Source organism: Hypanus sabinus, chromosome 16 (genome assembly GCF_030144855.1).
Source record: "Hypanus sabinus isolate sHypSab1 chromosome 16, sHypSab1.hap1, whole genome shotgun sequence".
Lineage (NCBI taxonomy): Eukaryota > Metazoa > Chordata > Chondrichthyes > Myliobatiformes > Dasyatidae > Hypanus > Hypanus sabinus.
Window position 1 is genome coordinate 639,225 of NC_082721.1, and position 19,694 is coordinate 658,918.

Sequence of the window (19,694 nt, forward strand, 5' to 3'; positions counted from 1 at the left end):
CCCCCACTTCCAACCACTTTCCCCTGTACCTCCCCCACCCACCTTTGCCTTCACCTGGTCTCACCTATCACGTGCCAGCTAGTACTCCATTCCCTCCTCCACTGACTCACCTTCCTCCTAACCTGGTCTCATTTATCACTTGCCAGCTTGTGCTCCTTCCCCTCTCCTCCCCCAATTTCTCTCTCACTTCTCCCACCCACCTTCCCTCTTGTTGTGTTCTTTATATTTGTATGTACCGTGTATTAAAAATAAAGAATCATATTCTGGAAAAATTAGAACTTTTACTTACAGCAACTATCAAAGCACATTTCTTACAGCACCATGTTCTCAATCGTTCTGTCATTTTTGCACATGCTCTGAACTCCGTCCATCACATTCTTACACGTGACACGTGATATCACCACATCTTCCTTTCCTTAAAAAGAAAAACAATTAGCAACATTAATCAAAGCGAATGCATAATTTAACATGTCTCTATCAGTCTCTTCGGAGGTTTACAAACACGAGTAATCCTTCTCAGTGGTTCACACAGTTCTTGTGTTTCATTGTTATTTTCTTGTTTTGTCTGGTCTGCATCAGTTTCTTGAGGTCTTTGAGAAGAAATTGCAATTAATTCATTCATTAATTGTGTAATCTCTTTTTTATGCTGAGACTTCATTGTTTCAATAAAACTTCTCAATTCCTTCACTTGTGCTTTCACTTCTTCAATTGGATCCCGATTCTTGTCACTCTTTGGCTTCAGATCAATATTGTACTGTTCCGGGAAGTTTGGTTTTGGTGGCAATGCTTTGTCAGATGCTGGTAACAAAGGGATAGGTCTGGGATTTTTTCTTTATGGCTTCTTTTACTTTTGCCGTGTTAGAATCAAATTCTGTTCTGTCTCGCTCTTTCATCAAATCACTGTATTCTGACTCTGTGTCACTGTCCAGGACTAATACTCTTTTCACCAAATTCAGTTTCTCACAGACAGTTAAACCCAATATTGACTTACATTTTTTGGCACTACCACAAATGAAAGCGTGTGCACACTATTTTTGTGTGATACTTCTGCCCTTTTGGAATGTCTGCACCTGAGTACCCAGTCACTTTTATATTTGTCTGATGTAACTTTGGTCTTGGCTTTAATGCAGTAAACTCAGATTCTGCAAGAACATTTACTTGTGTTCCAGTATCCAGTTTAAACAGAATATTGTTTTGGTTCACTTGCAATGGAATAGTTCAGTCATTCTTACTTTGTTTTCACAAAGTACGGCGATATAAAACTCCTCACATTCATTTTCAAGCACTGCATTTATGTGTTTTATTTCCTTTCTACTTCTGCAATAGCATGCTTTTTTCCATACGCTGGACACTTTTTAAGTCAGTACTCTGGCCCACAGCGATCACAAAGTTTTTTTCTTTTAGATGATGTGTTGCTCTCTGTTGGTTTTGTTGCTGCTTCATTATTTATTCTAACATGCTCCTGGTTATTCACAGCATGTATGCTGCAGTGCTCAATAAAAAGCTCTTTAGCCTGCAACTTTACGGTTTCCAAAGCTTTGCAGAGAATCAAAGCTTTTTCCAGATTTACATCTGGTTCTCTTAAGAGTCTTTCTCTCAGAGCATCATCCAGAATGCCGCAAACAATTCTGTCTTTAATGAGAGAGTCTGTCAGTTCTGCAAACTCACATGTTTTACTGCAGTTCCTCAATTCGGTAACAAATTGATCAATCCTTTGACCAGCTTTCTGTTTGCATGTAAAGAATTTGGATCATTCATACGTCACATTGCACTTCAGTATACAAGATGCTTCAAACTTGTTGATTATTGCTTTTAGATTCAAACTATCTCCATTCTCAAAAGTAAAATGGTTATATATCTCAATTGCATTGTCACCAATCACGTGTAGAATGGCAGCTCTCGTTTTCTCCATTATTTTATCTGCTCTGATCGCCAATAAACAAATTTCAAAATGCTGTTTAAATCTTTTCCAGTTTTCAGGTATGTTCCCAGTCAGCTGAAATGTTTTTGGAGGTTTCAACCCTTCCACTTGTAAAGCTGTTAGCAAACACTGAAAAAGTTCGTGCTTTTTTTTCCGATTATCTTCGATTCTCCCGTGTTAGTCAAACTTATTATTCTTCCAGACCAATTTCTGACACCATGTTGTGTACTTTATATTTGTATGTACCGTGGGTTGACAATAAAGAATCATATTCTGGGAGGATTAGAACTTTGATTTACAGCAACTACCAAAGCACATTTCTTACAGCGCCGTGTTCCTGATCATTCTGTCATCTTTGCACATGCTCTGAACTCCGTCCAATCATGTTCTTACATGTGACACGCGATATCACCATGCCCCTCACTTGGTCTCACCTATCACCTGCCAGCTTGTATTCCTCTACACTCCCCCACCACCACTTCTGTCTAGTTTCACCTATCATCTGCCAGCTTGTACCTCGTCCCCTCCCCCACCCACTTATTGTCCCCCTCACCTGGTCTCACTTTTCACCTGCTAGCTAATTCTTACCCTCCCCTACCCCACCCACCCACACACCTTCCCCCTCACCAGGCCACACCTGCCAATTCATTCTCTTTTAACTCCCCCTAACTTTTCATTTTGGCTTCTGCCCCCTTCTTTTCAAGTCCTGGTTATGGGTCTCGGCCTAAAACATCATTCCTTTCCTAAGAAGCTGCCTGACTTCCTGCATTTCACCAGCATTATAGAACATGGAAACATAGAAAACTCACAGCACGATATAGGTCCTTAGGCGCACAATGCTCTGCCAAACATGTACTTACTTTAGAAATTAACTTGGGTTACCCATAGCCCTCTATTTTCCTAAGCTCCATGTACCTATCCAGGAGTCTCTTAAAAGACCCTATTGTATCTACCTCCACCACTGTCACCAACAGCCCATTCCACACACTCACCACTCTCTGTGTAAAAAACTTACCCCTGACATCTTCCCTGTACCTACTTCTGAACATCTTAAAACTGTGCCCTCTTGTGGTAGCCACCAGCCCTGGGAAAAAGCCTCTGACTATCCATATGATCAATGCCTCTCATCATCTCATACATCTCTATCAGGTCACCTCTCATCCTCCGTTGCTCCAAGGAAAAAAGGCCGAGTTCACTTAACCTATTCTCATAAGGCATGCTCCCCAATCCAGGCAACATCCTTGTAAATCTCCTCTGCACCCTTTCTATAGTTTCCATATCCTTCTTGTAGTGAGGTGACCAGAACTGAGCACAGTACTCCAAGTGGGGTCTGACCAGGGTGCTATATAACTGTAACATTACCTCTTGGTTCTTGAACTTAATCCCATGGTTGATGAAGGCCAATGCACCGTATGCCTTCTTAACAACACTGTTAACCTGCGCAGCAGCATCGAGTGTCCTATGGACTGACCCCGAGATCCATCTAATCCTTTACACTGCCAAGAGTCTTACCATTAATACTATATTTTGTCATCATATTTGACCTACCAAAATGAACCAGCCCACACTAATATTGGTTGAACTCCATCTGCCACTACTCAGCCCAGTTTTGCATCCTGTTGATGTCCCACTGTAATCTCTGGCAGCCCTCCATACTATCTACAACACCCCCAACCTTTCTGTCATCAGCAAATTTACTAACCCATCCCTCTACTTCCTCATCCAGGTCATTTATAAAAATTTCAAAGAGAAGGGGTCCCAGAACAAATTCCTGAGGCACATGAGTGGTTACCGACCTTCATGAAGAATATTTCCTGTTTACATCCACTCTTTGCCTTCTCTGTGCAAGCCAATTCTAGATTCATAAAGCAAGGTCCCCTTGGAACCCATGCCTCTGTAGTTTTTCAATAAGCCTTGCATTTGGTACCTTATCAAATCCCTTGCTGAGATCCATATACACTACTTCTACTGCTCTATCTTCATCAATGTGTTTAGTCACATCCTCAAAAAATTCAGTCAGGCTCCTAAGACACGACCTGCCTTTGACAAAACGATGCTGACTATTCCTAATCATATTATGCCTGTCCAAATGTTCATAAATCCTGCTCTCAGGATTTTTTCCATCAACTTACCAACCACTGAGTTAAGGCTCACTGGTCTATAATTTCTCTACTCTCTTTCTTGAATAAGAGAACAACATCTGCAAACCTCCAATCGTCTGGAACCTCTCCCATCCCCATTGATGATGCAAAGATCATTGTCAATGGCTCAGCAATCCCTTCTCTCATCTCCCACAGTAGCCTGGGGTATATCTTGTCCAGTCCTGGTGACTTAATCAACTTGATGCTTTCTAAAAGCTCCAGCACTTCCTCTTTCTTAATGTCTATATGCTCAAATTTTTCAGCCCACTGTAAGTCATCCCTACAATCACCAAGGTCCTCTTCCGTAGCAAAGTATTCAATAAGTACCTCCGCTACCTCCTCCGGTTCCATATACACTTTTTCACTGTCACTCTTGATTGGCCCTATTCTCTCACATCTTATCCTTTTGCTCTTCACATACTTGTAGAATGCCTTGCGACAAGAGCTACACCTGTCCTTACACCTCCTCTCTTACCACCATTCAGGGCCCCAAATAGTCCTTCTAGGTGAGGCAACACTTCACGTGAGTTTGTTGGGGTAATCTATTTCATCCGGTGCTCCCGGTGCGGCCTCCTCTACATCGGCGAGACCCGACGCAGATTGGGGGACCGCTTCGTTGAGCACCTCTGCTCCATCCACAACAACAGACAGGATCTCCCAGTTGCCACCCGCTTCAACTCTGCTTCACATTCCCTTTCAGATATGTCCATACATGGCCTCCTCTACTGCCATGATGAGGCCAAATATATACCATCATATACCATCTAGGTACTCTCCAGCCCCTTGGTATGAACATCAAATTCTCCAACTTCCGGTAATTCCCTCCCTCTCCCTTCCCCCATCCCACTTTCACTCAGTCTCCTCTTCTAGCTGCCTATCACCTCTCTCATGATTCTGCCTTCTTCTACTACCCATAATGCTTTCCCCTTAGATTCCTTCTTCACCTCTCCTGCCTATCCCTGCCCTGCTTCCCCTCCCCCTCCCCTTGATCTTTCCTCTGATTGGTTTTCCACCCTCCCCCTACCTTCTTTATGGGGTCCCTGCCCCTTCCTTCTTCAGTCCTTTCGAAGGGTCTCGGCCCAAAACGTTGACTGCTCATTTCAACAGATGCTGCCCGACCTGCTGAGTTCATCCAGCTTGTTTGTATGTGTTGATTTGACCACAGCATCTGCAGTATACTTTGTATTTACTGATAATTTTCTAGGTTTTTATCATTGCCTAGTTTTTTGAACCTTTAGGTAAGTTTTTCTTTTCTTCTTGACTAGATTTTCAACAGCCTTTGTACATCATGATTCCTGTACCCTACCATCCTTTCTCTTTCTCCTTAGAACGTACCTATGCAGAACGCCACGCAAATATCCCCTGAATGTTTGTCACATTTCTGCTGTACATTTCCCTGAGAACTTCTGTTCCCAATTTATGCTTCCAAGTTCCTGCCTTATAACTTCATATTTCCCCTTACTCCGATTAAACGCTTTCCTAACTTGTCTGTTCCCATCCCTCTCCAATGCTATGGTAAAGGAGATAGAATTGTGATCACTATCTCCAAAATGCTCCTCCCTCTACTCTATTGCCTGCTCCTCTGGTGCCCGCTCTGTAAATCTGTCTTCTTTTTAAATTCTTACAACCGGTCTAACTCGCTGATGTCCACATGCCTGCGTAGTTGTGCCTCAATGTCAACACATTCTGTGTGTGTTGTACGGAAATCTGATAGCAGAGAGGAAAAATCTGTTCTTAAAATGTGTAGTGTCTTCAGGCTTCTGTACTTATTCTTTGATGTTAACATTAAGAAGAGGGCATGCACTTAATGATGATGCTGTTCTTTTGAAGTACTGTATCTTGAAGATGTCCTCAGTGGGTGGGGAGTGTATTGTCTGTGATGGAGCTGACTGAATTGAGAACCCTCTGCAGCCACTTTCTTCTTGTGTAATGCGACCCCCATACCAGCTGTGATGCAAAGTTCAAAGTTCAACCAGTCAGAAAGCTCTCTTTGGTACATCTGTAGAAATTTGCTAGAGTATTAGGTGACATGGGCCAATGGGCTGGATGGCCTACTCCTGCTCCTATTTGTTATGTCATACCAAATCTCCTTAAATTCCCAACACAGTAGAGCTGCCAGCATGCCTTCTTCATGATCATATCAATATGGTAGATCCTCTGAGATGTTGATGTCCAGGAGGTTGAAGGGGCTTACCCTTTCCATCACTGATCTCTCATTGATGACTGGTATGTGTTCTTCTGACTTTTCCTTCCTGAAGTCCATACAATAGGGCAGTGAAGGGAATGTACATCTGCAAGGTTGTTGGGGATTTATGAAGGAGATTACTGAAGCCGTGATGAGAGATCCCTCCTTAACCTATCAGCTTCGCAATGTCAAATAACCATGGCTGATACATTTAGCTTTCAGAGATCAAATGCTCCTTTCAATGGACATGGTGTATGTGTGTCAATCTTTTGCAGAGAGTACTCATGCCAAGTATCTCCTTTGTCTAACTGTTTGTTTTTAAACATTGCAGGTCTTGTACACGGGAGTTGTCATTTATGCCCCAGCACTGATATTAAACCAAGGCAAGTAGAAGACATCCTGTTTCTTGTTTACAAACATTAGGCATTGAAGTGGGAGTTTTTGGAAGAACTCTTAGTGCCTCTTCCCATTCACTCAAATCACAAGAGTTTTCTTTGGAGTTAGCTCCTCCCTCCACCCTGTTCCCAAGAGCTCTCTCATCCCTCAGCTGAAAGAAAACTAGCTAAATCAACTATAATCATGAAGGTTTTAGAGACGGCAGGTGCTGAAACCTGGAGCAGCATACAAGCTACTGGAGTAACTCAGAAGGTTGATCACCATCTGTAGATCCAGAGTCAGTACTGAGGATCAGTTCTTTGGAGAGAAGGAGGATGAGGGGAGACATGATAGAGGTGTACAAGATATTAAGAGGAATAGACAGAGTGGACAGCCAACGCCTCTTCCCCAGGGCACCACTGCTCAGTACAAGAGGACATGGCTTTAAAGTAAGGGGAGGGAAGTTCAAGGGGGATGTTAGAGGAAGGTTTTTCACTCAGAGAGTGGCTGGTGCGTGGAGTGCACTGCCTGAGTCAGTGGTGGAGGCAGATACACTAAGAGACTACTAGACAGGTATATGGAGGAATTTAAGATGGGGGTTATATGGGAGGCAGGGTTTGAGGGTTGGCACAACATTCTGGGCCGAAGGGCCTGCAATGTGCTGTACTATTCTATGTTCTATGTTCAAGCACCATCTGTGGATCCAGATCCAGCATTGATGTTGAGAGTGGAAAGGGGAGATGGCCCATATAAAGAGGAGGGGTGAGGGGTGAGACAGTGGCTGGAGAGGATAGATAAACCAAGGAGGGGTGAAGGATGGTAGGCAAATGGATCTGTGTATGGGAGGGGAAGAGATGATTCTAGGAGACCTACTTGTGATAAAACAAAGGCAAATGGAGTGAGAATTAGGGAGGGAATGGTGAAGGAGAAGACAGCTGCTGGAAGACAAAGGGTTATCAGTGCAGGAATCTGACAAGCAAGGACAGTGATAAGCAAATCAATGAGAGAGAAGTGAAGGGCTGATGGGGAGAGGGAGAGGGATCTGCTCAATGTGTAGGTGGTAAGTGGGTGGAACCAGGTGACATAAGGGGCAATTTAGATCCTTCCATTATTCTTGTGTCCATCTCTCACAGTGGTGAGATGGTTTCAGCCAACTTAATGTTGAATGCTCCCAGAACACAGTCAATGAGCGAGGTTGAGGAAATAAACGTAGAATGGGAATGGCTAATCTTTAGAGAATTCTTGGAACGAAATGTTAGTTGCAAAAGCCTCTATTCCATTATGGAAGTCAATAATTCCATTATGGAAGTCAATAAGATTGGTTAGACATGTTTAGTTTCCTTCTGAAGTAGAAAACTGGTTGATAGTCTTTGAGAAGGAAGATACTTCAGTATCGCATCTGTGGAAGCATGCCACAATGCTGAGATAAAATCATCAGACAGAGGAGTAGAATTAGACCATTCAGTCCATCATGGCTGATCCTGGATCCCACTCAACTCCATTCACCTGCCTGCTCGCCATATCCCTTGATGTCCTGACCAATCAGGAAATGCTCAACTTCCGTCTTAAATATACCCATGGACTTGGCCTCCACCACTGACTGTGGCAGAGCATTCCACAGATTCACTGCTCTCTGGCTAAAACATTTTCCTCCTTATCTCTGTTCTGAAAGGTCACCCCTCAATTTTGAAGCTATGCCCCCTAGTTCTGGATACCACCATCATAGGAAACATTCTCTCCACATCCTCCCTATCTAGTTCTTTCAACATCCGGTAAGTTTCAATGAGATCCCCTCTGCATTTTTCTAAACTCCAGTGAGTACAAGCCCAAAGCTACCAAACACTTCTCATATGTTAACCCCTTCATTCTTGGAATCGTCTTTGTGAACTTTCTCTGGAGCCTCTCCAATGACGATCCATCCTTTCTGAGATATGGGGCCCAAAACTATTGACAATATTCCAAGTGTGGCCTGACTGGTGTCTTAGAAAGACTGCATTATCCCCTTGCTTTTATGTTGTATTCCTGTCGAAATAAATGCCAACATTGCATTTGCTTTCTTTACCATAGATTCAACCTGTAAATTAACCTTCTGGGAGTTTTGCACGAGGACTCCTAAGTCCCTTTGCACCTCTGATGTTTGAATCTTCTCCCCATTTAGATAATAGTCCGCACTATTGTTCCTTTTATCAAAAACCATTATCATACATTTCCCAACATTGTATTCCATTTGCCACTTTTTTGCCCATTCTTCCAATTTGTTGAAGTCCTGCTGCAATTGCATTGCTTCCTTGGCACTACCTACTCTTCTACCTATGTTCATAGCATCCACTAACTTTGCCACAAAGCCATTAATTCCATAATCTAAATCAGTGTCAGTGACAAATAATGTGGAAAGTAGTGGTCCCAATACTGACTCCTGAGGAACACCACTAGTCATTGGCAACCAAACTTTTATTGCCACTTGCCTGTCAGCCATTCCTCTATCCATGCCAGTATCTTTCCTGTAATGCCATAGAATTTTATCTTGTTAAGCAGGCTTATGAGAGGCACCTTATCAAATGCCTTCTGAAAATCCAAGTAAATGACATCTGCTGCCTCTCCTTTGTCCACCCTGCTTGTTACTTCCTCAAAGAACTCTTAACAGATTTATCAGGCAAGATTTCCCTTTACATAAACCATGCAGACTTTAACTTATTTTATCATTAGTTTCCAAGTACCCCGAAGCCTCATCCTTAATGATAGACTCCAACACTTTCCCAACCACTGAGGTCAGGCTAACTGACCTACAATTTCCTCCCTTCTTAAAGAGTGGTGTAATACTTGCAATCTTCCAGTCCTCCAGGACCATGGCAGAATCAAGTGATTCTTGAAAGATCATAACCAATACATCTGCTATCTCTTCAACAACTTTTCTCGGGACTCTGGGATGTAGTCCATCTGGTCCACGTGACTTATCCACCTTAAGACCTTTGAGTCTGCTTCGCACTTTTTCCTTTGTTATAGCAATGCCACACCTGGTCCCTGACACTTACGGACCTCTGGCACACCACTCGTGTCTTCCACTGTGAAGACAGATGCAAAATACTCATTAATTTCATCTGTCACTTCTTTGTCCCCCATTACTACCTCACCAGCATCATTTCCCAGTGGTCCATTTTACTCTTAATATAACTGAAAAAAGCTTCATATCCTACTTTATATTATTGGCTAGTTTGCCCTCATCTTTCATCTTTTGCTTTTTTATAGCATTTTTTGTTGTCTTTTGTTGGATTTTAAAAGGTTCCCACCCACTTCTGCTACCTTACATATCCTTTCTTGTCTTTTATGCAGTCCTTAACTTCCTTTGTTAGCCACAGTGGCCTAGCCCCACTATTTGAGAATTCTTCCTCTGTGGGACATATCTATCCTACGCCTTGTGAACGATTTCCTCAGCCATCTCTGCTCTGCCATCATCCCTGCCGGTATCCTCCTCCAATCCACCTGGGAAAGCTCCTCTCTCATGCCTCTGTAAGTCCTTTTATTCCATTGTGATATAGATACATGTGACTTATGTTTCTTCCTCTCAAACTTCAGTATGAATTCAAACATATTGTTATCACTATGTTCACTAAGTATTCTTTTACATTCAGCTCCCTGAGAAGTTTAGGTTATTACACAACACCCAATCTAAGATAGCCGTTCCCTGAGTAGGCTCAAACACAAGCTGCTCTAAAAATCTGTCTTGTCGGCATTCAACAACTTCCCTCTCTTGCGATCCAACATCAACCTGGTTTTCCCAATTCCCTTGCATATTGAAGTTCCCCATTACAATTGTGTCATTTCCTTTGTTACATGCCTTTTCCAGCTCACCTTTGCAATCTCACCCCCCCCCCCCGATCTTGGCTACTATTTGGAGGTCTATATATGAATCCTGTGATTTTTTTTACCCTTGCAGTTTTTTAACATCACCCACAAAGATTCAACATTCTATGGCCCTGTATCACCTCTTTCTAAAGATGTAATTCCATCTCTTACCAACAAAGCCACACCGCTGCCTATGACTTCCTGCCTGTCCTTTCGATGCAAAGAACTTTCTTTGATAGTAAGCTCCCAAACAGGGCTTTCTTTCAGCCAAGGGTCAGTGATGCCCACAACCTCATAGCAATCAATCTCTAAATGCACCATGTGTTTGTCCACCTCTATCCTCAGCTCTATCATATTGGTTCTCATCCCCCTGCTACATTAGTTAAAGCCACTCCCAACAGCTCAAGTAAACCTGCCAGCAAGAATATTGGTCCCCCTCGGATTGAAGTGCGTCCCATCCCTTTTGTACCATTCTCACTTGCCCCAGAAGAGGTCCCAATTATCCAGAAAACTGAATTCCTGCCCCCTGCTCCAATTCTTCAGCCATGCATTTATCTGCCACTTCACTCTATTCCTGTTGTGTGGCTCAGGCAGCAATCCCAAGATTACTAACTTTGATGTCCTGTATCTCAGCTTCCTTCCTGATTCCTTGTATTCTTTTTTCAGGACCTCCTCCCTTTTTCTACCTATGTCGTTGGAACCAATATGTATCACAACCTCTGGCTGCTCACCACACCATTTCAAGATGTTGTGGATGTGTTCAGAAACATTGCGGACCCTAGCACCTGGGAGGCAAACTACTATCTGTGTTTCTTTTTCATATCCATAGAAACACCTATCTGTCCCCATGACTATAGAGTCCCATATTTCTGCTGGCATTTTCTTCAGTTCCCTAACCTTCTGAGACTCAGTCCCAGAGGTGCTGCCACCGTTGCTTCCCCCAGGTAGTTCGTCACCCACAAAAATACTCAAAATGGAGTACTTATTGTTAAGGGGGATGACTACAGAGGTACTCTCCACTATCTGATGTTCTCCTTTCCCTCTTCTGCCGGTCACCCATTTATGTCTCCTTTAGCATTGGGATGACTCCCTGTAGCTCCTGTCTATCACTGCTTCACTTAGAACCATAGAACCACAGAACGTTACAGCACAGAAACAGGCCTTTTGGCCCTTCTTGGCTGTGCTAAACCATTTTTCTGCCTAGTCCCACTGACCTCCACCTGGGCCATATCCCTCCAAACTCCTCTCATCCATATGCCTGTCCAAGTTTTTCTTAAATGTTAAAAGTGAGCCCGCATTCACCACTTCATCTGGCAGCTCATTCCACTCTCCCACCTCTCTCTGTGTGAAGAAGCCCCCTCTAAAGTTCCCTTTAAACTTTTCCCCCTTCACCCTTAACCCATGACCTCTGGTTTTTTCCTCCCCTAGCCTCAGTGGAAAAAGCCTGCTTGTATTCACTCTATTTATACCCAACATAATTTTATACATCTCTATCAAATCTCTCCTCATTCTCCTACGCTCCAGGGAATAAAGTCCTAACCTATTCAACCTTTCTCTGTAACTCAGTTTCTCAAGTCCCAGCAACATCCTTGTAAGCCCTCTCTGCACTCTTTCAACCTTATTAATATCCTTCCTGTAATTTGGTGACCAAAACTGCACACAGTACTCCAAATTCGGTCTCACCAATGTCTTATACAACCTCACCATCACATTCCAACGCTTATACTCAATACTTTGATTTATAAAGGCCAATGTACTGAAAGCTCTCTTTACGACCCTATCTACTTGTGACACCACTTTTATAGAATTATGTATCTGTACTCCCAGATCCCTCTGTTCTACTGCCCTCCTCAGTGTCCTACCATTTACTTTGTATGTTCTACCTTGGTTTGACCTTCCAAAGTGCAATACCTCACACTTGTTCGCATTAAAATCCATCTGCCATTTTTCAGCCCATTCCTCCAACTGGTCCAAATCCCTCCGCAAGCTTTGAAAACCTTCCTCACTGTCCACTACACCTCCAAGCTTTGTATCACCAGCAAATTTGCTGATCCAGTTTACCACATTATCATCCAGATCATTGATATAGATGACAAATAACAATGGACCCAGCACTGATCCCTGTGGCACACCACTAGTCACAGGCCTCCACTCAGAGTAGCAATCCTCCACTACCACTCTCTGGTTTCTTCCATTGAGCCAATGTCTAATCCAATTTACTACCTCTCCATGTATACCTAGCGACTGAATCTTCCTAACTAACCTCCCATGTGGGACCTTGTCAAAGGCCTTACTGAAGTCCATGTATACAACATCCACTGCCTTCCCTTCATCCACTTTCCCGGTAATTTCCTTGAAAAACTCTAATAGATTGGTAAAACATGACCTACCACGCACAAAGCCATGCTGACTTTTTCTAATAAGTCCCTGTCTATCCAAATACTTGTAGATCCTATCTCTTAGTATTCCTTCCAATAATTTACCTACCACTGCTGTCAAACTTACTGACCTGTAATTTCCCGGCTTACTTTTTGAGCCTTTTTTAAACAACGGAACTACATGAGCTATCCTCCTTGCAGTTGACATCCGGCACCTGACCCGTGGATATTGACATTTTAAATATTTCTGCCAGGGCCCCTGCAATTTCAAAATTAGTCTCTTTCAAGGTCTGAGGGAATACCCTGACAGGTCCTGGGGATTTATCTACTCTGCTTTTCCTCAAGAAAGCAAGCACCTCCTCCTCTTTAATCTGTATAAATTCCATGACCTCCCTACTTGTTTGCTTTGTTTCCATAGACTCCATTCCAGTTTCCTTAGTAAATACAGATGCAAAAAATCCATTTAATATCTCTCCCATTTCTTTTGGTTCCATACATAGCCGACCACTCTGATCTTCAAGAGGACCAATTTTATTCCTTACTATCCTTTTGCTCTTAACATACCTGTAGAAACTCTTAGGATTATCCTTCACCCTGACTGCCAAAGAAATCTCATGTCTTCTTTTAGCCCTCTTGATTTCTTACTTAAGTATTTTCTTACTCTTTTTATACTCCTCAAGCATCTTATTTTCTCCCTTTTGCCTATACATGTTATACATTTCTTCTTTAACAGAGTTCCAATATCCCTCGAGAACAATGGTTCCTTATTCTTATTCATTAACCCTGCCTTTAACCCTGACAGGAACATACAAACTCTGCACTCTCAAACTTTCTCCTTTGAAGGCCTCCCACTTACCAATCACATTCTTGCCAGAGAACAACCTGTCTCAATCTATGCTTTTTAGATCCTTTCTCATTTCTTCAAATTTGGCCTTTTTCCAGTTTAGAACTTCAATCCGAGGACCAGATCTATCTTTATCTATGATCAAGTTGAAGCTAATGGCGTTATGATCACTGGAACCAAAGTGTTCCCCTACACACACTTCTGTCACCTGCCCTAACTCATTTCCTAATAGGAGATCTAATATTACATCCTCCCTAGTTGGTATATCTATATATTGATTTAGAAAACTTTCCTGAACACATTTTACAAACTCTAAACCATCTAGACCTTTAACAGTATGGGAGTGCCAATCAACGTGTGGAAAATTAAAATCCCCTACAATCACAACTTTCTGTCTCCTGCAGTTGTCTGTTATCTCTCTGCAGATTTGCTCCTCCAATTCTCGCTGACTATTGGGTGGTCTATAATACAACCCTATTAATGTGGTCATACCTTTCCTGTTTCTCAGCTCCACCCACATGGCCTCAGTAGACAAGCCCTCTAACCTGTCCTGCTGAAGCACTGCTGTAATATTTTCCCTGACTAGCAAAGCCACCCCCCGACCCTTCATCCCTCTGCCTCTATCATATCTGAAACATCGGAACTCTGGAACATTGAGCTGCCAGTCCTGCCCCTCCAGTAGCCAAGTTTCACTAATGGCTATGATGTAATAATTCCATTTGTCAATCCAGGCCCTCAGCTCGTCTGCCTTTCTCACAATACTCCTCACATTGAAATATACGCACCTCAGAAGATTATTACCACCACACACCACCCTACTATTTGTGATTTTGCATGAACTACTAACATCATTTATTTTTACCCCGTCCCACTATCTACTCTGGCACTCTGGTTCCCATCCACCCTGCAAATCTAGTTTAAACCCTCCTCAATAACACTAGCAAAGCTCCCTGCAAGCATATTGGTCCCCTTGTAGTTCAGGGGTAACCCATCTCTCTTGTACAGGTCTCACCTGCCCCAGAAGAGGTCCCAGTGATCTAGAAATCTGAAACCCTGCCCCCTACACCAGTTTTTCAGCCACGTGTTCATCTGCCAGAGCATCCTACTCTTACCCTCACTGGCACGTGGCACAGGCAGCAATCCGGAGATTACTACCCTCAAGGTCCTGTTTTTCAACTTCCTACCAAGCTCTCTGTACTCACTCCTCAGGACCTCCTGACTCTTTCTACCTATGTCATTGGTACCGATGTGTACCACGACATCTGACTGATCACCCTCCCACCTCAGAATGTTGTGCACGCGATCAAAGACATCCCTGATCCTGGCACCTGGGAGTCAACAAACCATCCAGGAGTCTCTGTCATGACCACAGAACCTCCTGTCTGTACCCCTGACTATGGAGTCCCCTTACACTACCGCTCTCCTCTTTTTCCTCCCTCCCTTCTGCACTGCAGAACCAGACTCAGTGCCAGAGATCCGGCTGCCGCAGCTTGTCCCAGGTAAGCCATCCCCATCCCCCACAACAGTATCCAAATTGGTATACCTGTTTTGGAGGGGAATGGCCAAAGGGGAACCCTGCACTACCTGCCCTTTCCCCTTCCCTCTCCTGACGGTAACCCAATTACCCGTGCCCTGTTCCTTAGGTGTAATTACCTCCTGGAAGCTAATATCTATAAACTGCTCAGTCTCCCGAATGATCTGGAGGTCATCCAGCTCCCGCTCCAGTTCCCTAACGTGGTTTGTTAGGAGCTGCTGCTGGATGCACTTCATGCAGGTATCGTTGTCAGGGACACTGGAGGTCTCCCTGACTCCCTGCGAGAGGAGCATTCCAACATCTTGTCTGACATATTCTCTAGACTGAACAAAAAAAAAGAAGAAAACAGAAACTTATTGGAACCTACCCTCACCTCTGCCTGGTTCTCGCCGAAGCCTGATTGAGCCAAAGCCGTCCAACTCTGACTCAGTCCACTCCAACGATGGCCGCTGTACAGACAGACAGACAGACAAACTTTATTGATTCCGAGGGAAATTGGGTTTCGATACAGTCGTACCAATCAAGAATAGTGTAAAAATATAGCAATATAAAACCATAAATAATTAAATAAGAATAAGTAAATGATTCCAAGTGGAAATAAGTCCAGGACCAGCCTATTGGCTCAGGGTGTCTGACACTCTGAGGGAGGAGTTGTAAAGTTTGATGGCCACAGGCAGGAATGACTTCCTATGATGCTCAGTGTTACATCTCGGTGGAATGAGTCTCTGGCTGAATGTACTCCTGTGCCTAACCAGTACATTATGGAGTGGATGGGAGTCATTGTCCAAGATGGCATGCAACTTGGACAGCATCCTCTTTTCAGACACCACCGTCAGAGAGTCCAGTTCCACCCCCACAACATCACTGGCCTTATGAATGAGTTTGTTGATTCTGTTGGTGTCTGCTACCCTCAGCCTGCTGCCCCAGCACACAACAACAAACATGATAGCACTGGCCACCACAGACTTGTAGAATATCCTCAGCATCGTCAGTCAGATGTTAAAGGACCTCAGTCTGCTCAGGAAATAGAGACGGCTCTGACCATTCTTGTAGACAGCCTCAGTGTTCTGTGACCAGTCCAGTTCATTGTCAATTTGTATCCCCAGAGTTTGTAATCCTCCACCATGTCCACACTGACCCCTTGGATGGAAACAGGGGTCACCAATGCCTTAGCCCTCCTCAGGTCCACCACCAGCTCCTTAGTCTTTTTCACATTAAGCTGCAGATGATTCTGCTCACACCATGTGACAAAGTTTCCCACCGTCGCCCTGTACTCCGCCTCATCTCCCTTGCTGATGCATCCAACTATGGCGGAGATATCAGAAAACTTCTGAAGATGGCAAGACTCTGTGCAGTAGTTGAAGTCTGAGGTGTAGCTAGTGAAGAGAAAGGGAGACAGGACAGTCCCCTATGGAGCCCCAGTGCTGCTGACCACTCTGACACATAGTGTTGCAAGCGCACATACTGTGGTCTGCCAGTCAGGTAATCAATAATCCATGATACCAGGGAAGCATCCACCCGTGTCACTGTCAGCTTCTCACCCAGCAGAGCAGGGCCGGTGGTGTTGAACGCACTGGAGAAGTCAAAAAACATGACCCTCACAGTGCTCGTGTCTTGTCCAGGTGGGCGTAGACATGGTTCAGCAGGTAGACGATGGCATCCTCAACTCCTAGTCAGGGCTGGTAGGTGAACTGGAGGGGGTCTAAGAGTGGCCTAACCATAGGCCGGAACAAGTCCCTCCAGGGTCTTCATGATGTGGGAGGTCAATGCCACCGGTCTGTAGTCATTGGAGCCACTGGGCCATGACATCCTCGGTACAGGGACAAGGCAGGACGTCTTCCACAGCACGGGAACCCTCTGGAAACTCAGGCTCAGGTTGAAGACATGGTGAAGTACTCCACATAGCGGGGGGGGGGCACAGGCTTTGAGCACCCTGGGGCAGACACCATCCGGGCCTGCAGCCTTGCTTGGGTGGAGACGTTTCAGCTGTCTTCTCACCTGTTCAGCTGTGAAGCCCACTGTTGTGGTTTCAGGTGGGGGAAAAGTGTAGTCATGAGAGCAGGGTGGGGGGCTGTGTGGAGGGGTAGGAGAGGAGAGTGGAGTATGTGTTGATTGGGGGCCGACAACAGATGAATCGTGGGGGATGGGCAGGGGCCACAGTGGCAAATCTGTTGAAGAACAGGTTAAGTTTGTTGGCCCTGTCCACACTGCCTTCAACATATACAGCTTCAGCTGTATATGGCAGTCTTTCTTTAAAACCTTGGCGTGCTGCATCACGCGCCTGCGCAGTCTAGCCTCTTTTCCCCAAGCTGTTAAAGAAAAACGACCAAACAAGCCAAAGGAACTTGAGCTGCAGCTCCAGTTCCCTAACACAGTCTCAAAGGAGCTGCATCTCGATGCACCTGGTGCAGATGTGGCCATCTGGGAGGCTGGGAGTCTCCTGAAAATCCTACATCTGACACCCAGAGCAGAACATTAGCTCTGTAGACATACCCCTATTTTCTCAATATTTAAATAAGAAATAAGAAATGAATTTACCTACTTACTTTGTCTCCGCCCACTCTCACTGAAGCCTTGTTTAGCCAAAGCCTTACCACTCTGCTTCAGATTACTTCAGCAATGACCGCTCCCATGATGATTGCTCTGCTTGACAGTAACCCCCCTTATAGAGACTGGGTTTTTAAAGGTCTTCACTGGACCTGAGCAGGAATGCTTTTGTTGTGTCTGTGCAGTACTCCACTCAATGCATCATGTTATTGGAGATGTTGGTCAGACTCTCCAAAAGTGTTGATAACCTGTATAGTAACTCTGATCTGCTTTCTTCTCTTTCAGTTACTGGGTTGAATATTTGGCTTTCCCTGCTGTCTACTGGAATTATCTGCACATTCTACACTACTGTGGTTAGTAGAAAAACCTTGCTCCTGTAACAGGAACATTGTTTAAGTCTCTGCATAATGAATACTGCATGCTTCCCAACACAAATGGTTGACACTTTAGACCCTGGACATTCAATGAATATGGGTAACAATGTCTCCACCTCAACCATTTATTTACCAGTGTTCACCCTTCTAAAGTACCTATTAAAACAAAACACTACATATATAAACGTTCTTTCAGAACTGCATTCCAGATCCCAACAGATCACAGCATGACAGGTGCAGGAAACCGCAGCGATTGAAACTCCAAATTGCAAACAGAAGATGCAGGAAATGCTCAGTCACAATATGTAGAATGAAAAATGGTATCAGCATTCCAGGGCAGGAACCCTCTATCAGACAATTATGTTGTAAGTTGCCAAGAGGCAGAGGGTAGAGAAAATAGTGGGGGCATCTGTGATCAGTTCAGACCAAAGATGACAAGGTAACAATTATTTTAAAACCCAGTTGCCAGAATAATTAAAATATATAAATTTTCAAATTCAGAAAGAGAGACTGGATAGGCTTAGTCTGTTGATCCTGGTGCAATGGAGATGAAGAGGTGATGTCATAGAAGTGTAGAATATTGAGTGAGGTAGATAGTCAGTGCCTGCTTTCCATGGAAACAGGGCCTTAAAACTAAAGGGCAGAGCTTTAGGCTAAGAGCAAGGAAGATTACAGGAAATTGTTCACACTGAACTTCCAGAGGAGTTGATGGAGGCAGAACAATAACAACTTTTAAAAGACATCTGGACATGAATGAGCAGAGGACAAAGGAGCAGCAAACCATACAGCAAATGCAAGAGATTCTACAGATGCTGGAAATCAAGAGTAGGAAGTTAGGAAGGAAGGGAAATCAAGAGTAGGGTGTTACGAAGGAAGTTAAGAAGCAGGACCTCCAAGGTAGTATTCTCGGGATTATTGCCTGTGCCATCTGACAGTGAGTATAGGAATAGAGTGAGGTGGAGGATAAATGCGTGGCTGAGGGATTGGAGTAAGCGGCAGGGATTCAGAGTTCTGGATCATTGGGACCTCTTTTGGGGCAGGTGTGACCTGTACAAAAAGGACGGGTTGCACTTGAATCTGAGGGGGACCAATATCCTGGCAAGGAAGTTTGCTAAGGTGATTGGGGAGAGTTTAAGCTAGGATTGCTGTGGGGTGTGAACTGAACTGAAGAGACGGAGGAAGGGGCTGTTGGATCACAAATAGAGAAAGCTTATAGACAGTGTGAGAGGGAGGATAAGCAGGTGATAGAGAAGGGACGCACTCAGTCTGATGGTTTGAGATGTGTCTATTTTAATGTGACAAGTGTCATGAATAAAGCGAATGAACTTAGAACGTGGATCAGCACTTGGAAAGAAACATGGATGGGAGTTTGCATGCTGGGTGCCAGGGTCCGAGATGTTTCTGATCGCGTCCACAATATCTTGAAGTGGGAAGAGAACAGCCAAAGGTCGTGGTACATATTGGTACCACCGACATAGGTGGAAAAGGAGAAGAGGTCCTGAAAACAGACTACAGGGGGTTAGGAAGGAAGTTGAGAAGCAGGACCTCAAAG

The 19,694-nt window shown here is 44.1% G+C and overlaps 1 protein-coding gene across 1 annotated transcript in view; it reads left to right on the forward strand.

The window, feature by feature from the left end:
* LOC132405765 (sodium/iodide cotransporter-like) overlaps positions 1-19,694 on the forward strand; it is a 140,667-nt gene that overhangs the window by 11,228 nt on the left and 109,745 nt on the right. The window contains exons 3-4 of the mRNA XM_059990777.1: positions 6,579-6,630; positions 18,054-18,121. Coding sequence (XP_059846760.1) covers positions 6,579-6,630; positions 18,054-18,121 — 120 coding nt within the window. The remainder of the gene's footprint in view (positions 1-6,578; positions 6,631-18,053; positions 18,122-19,694) is intronic.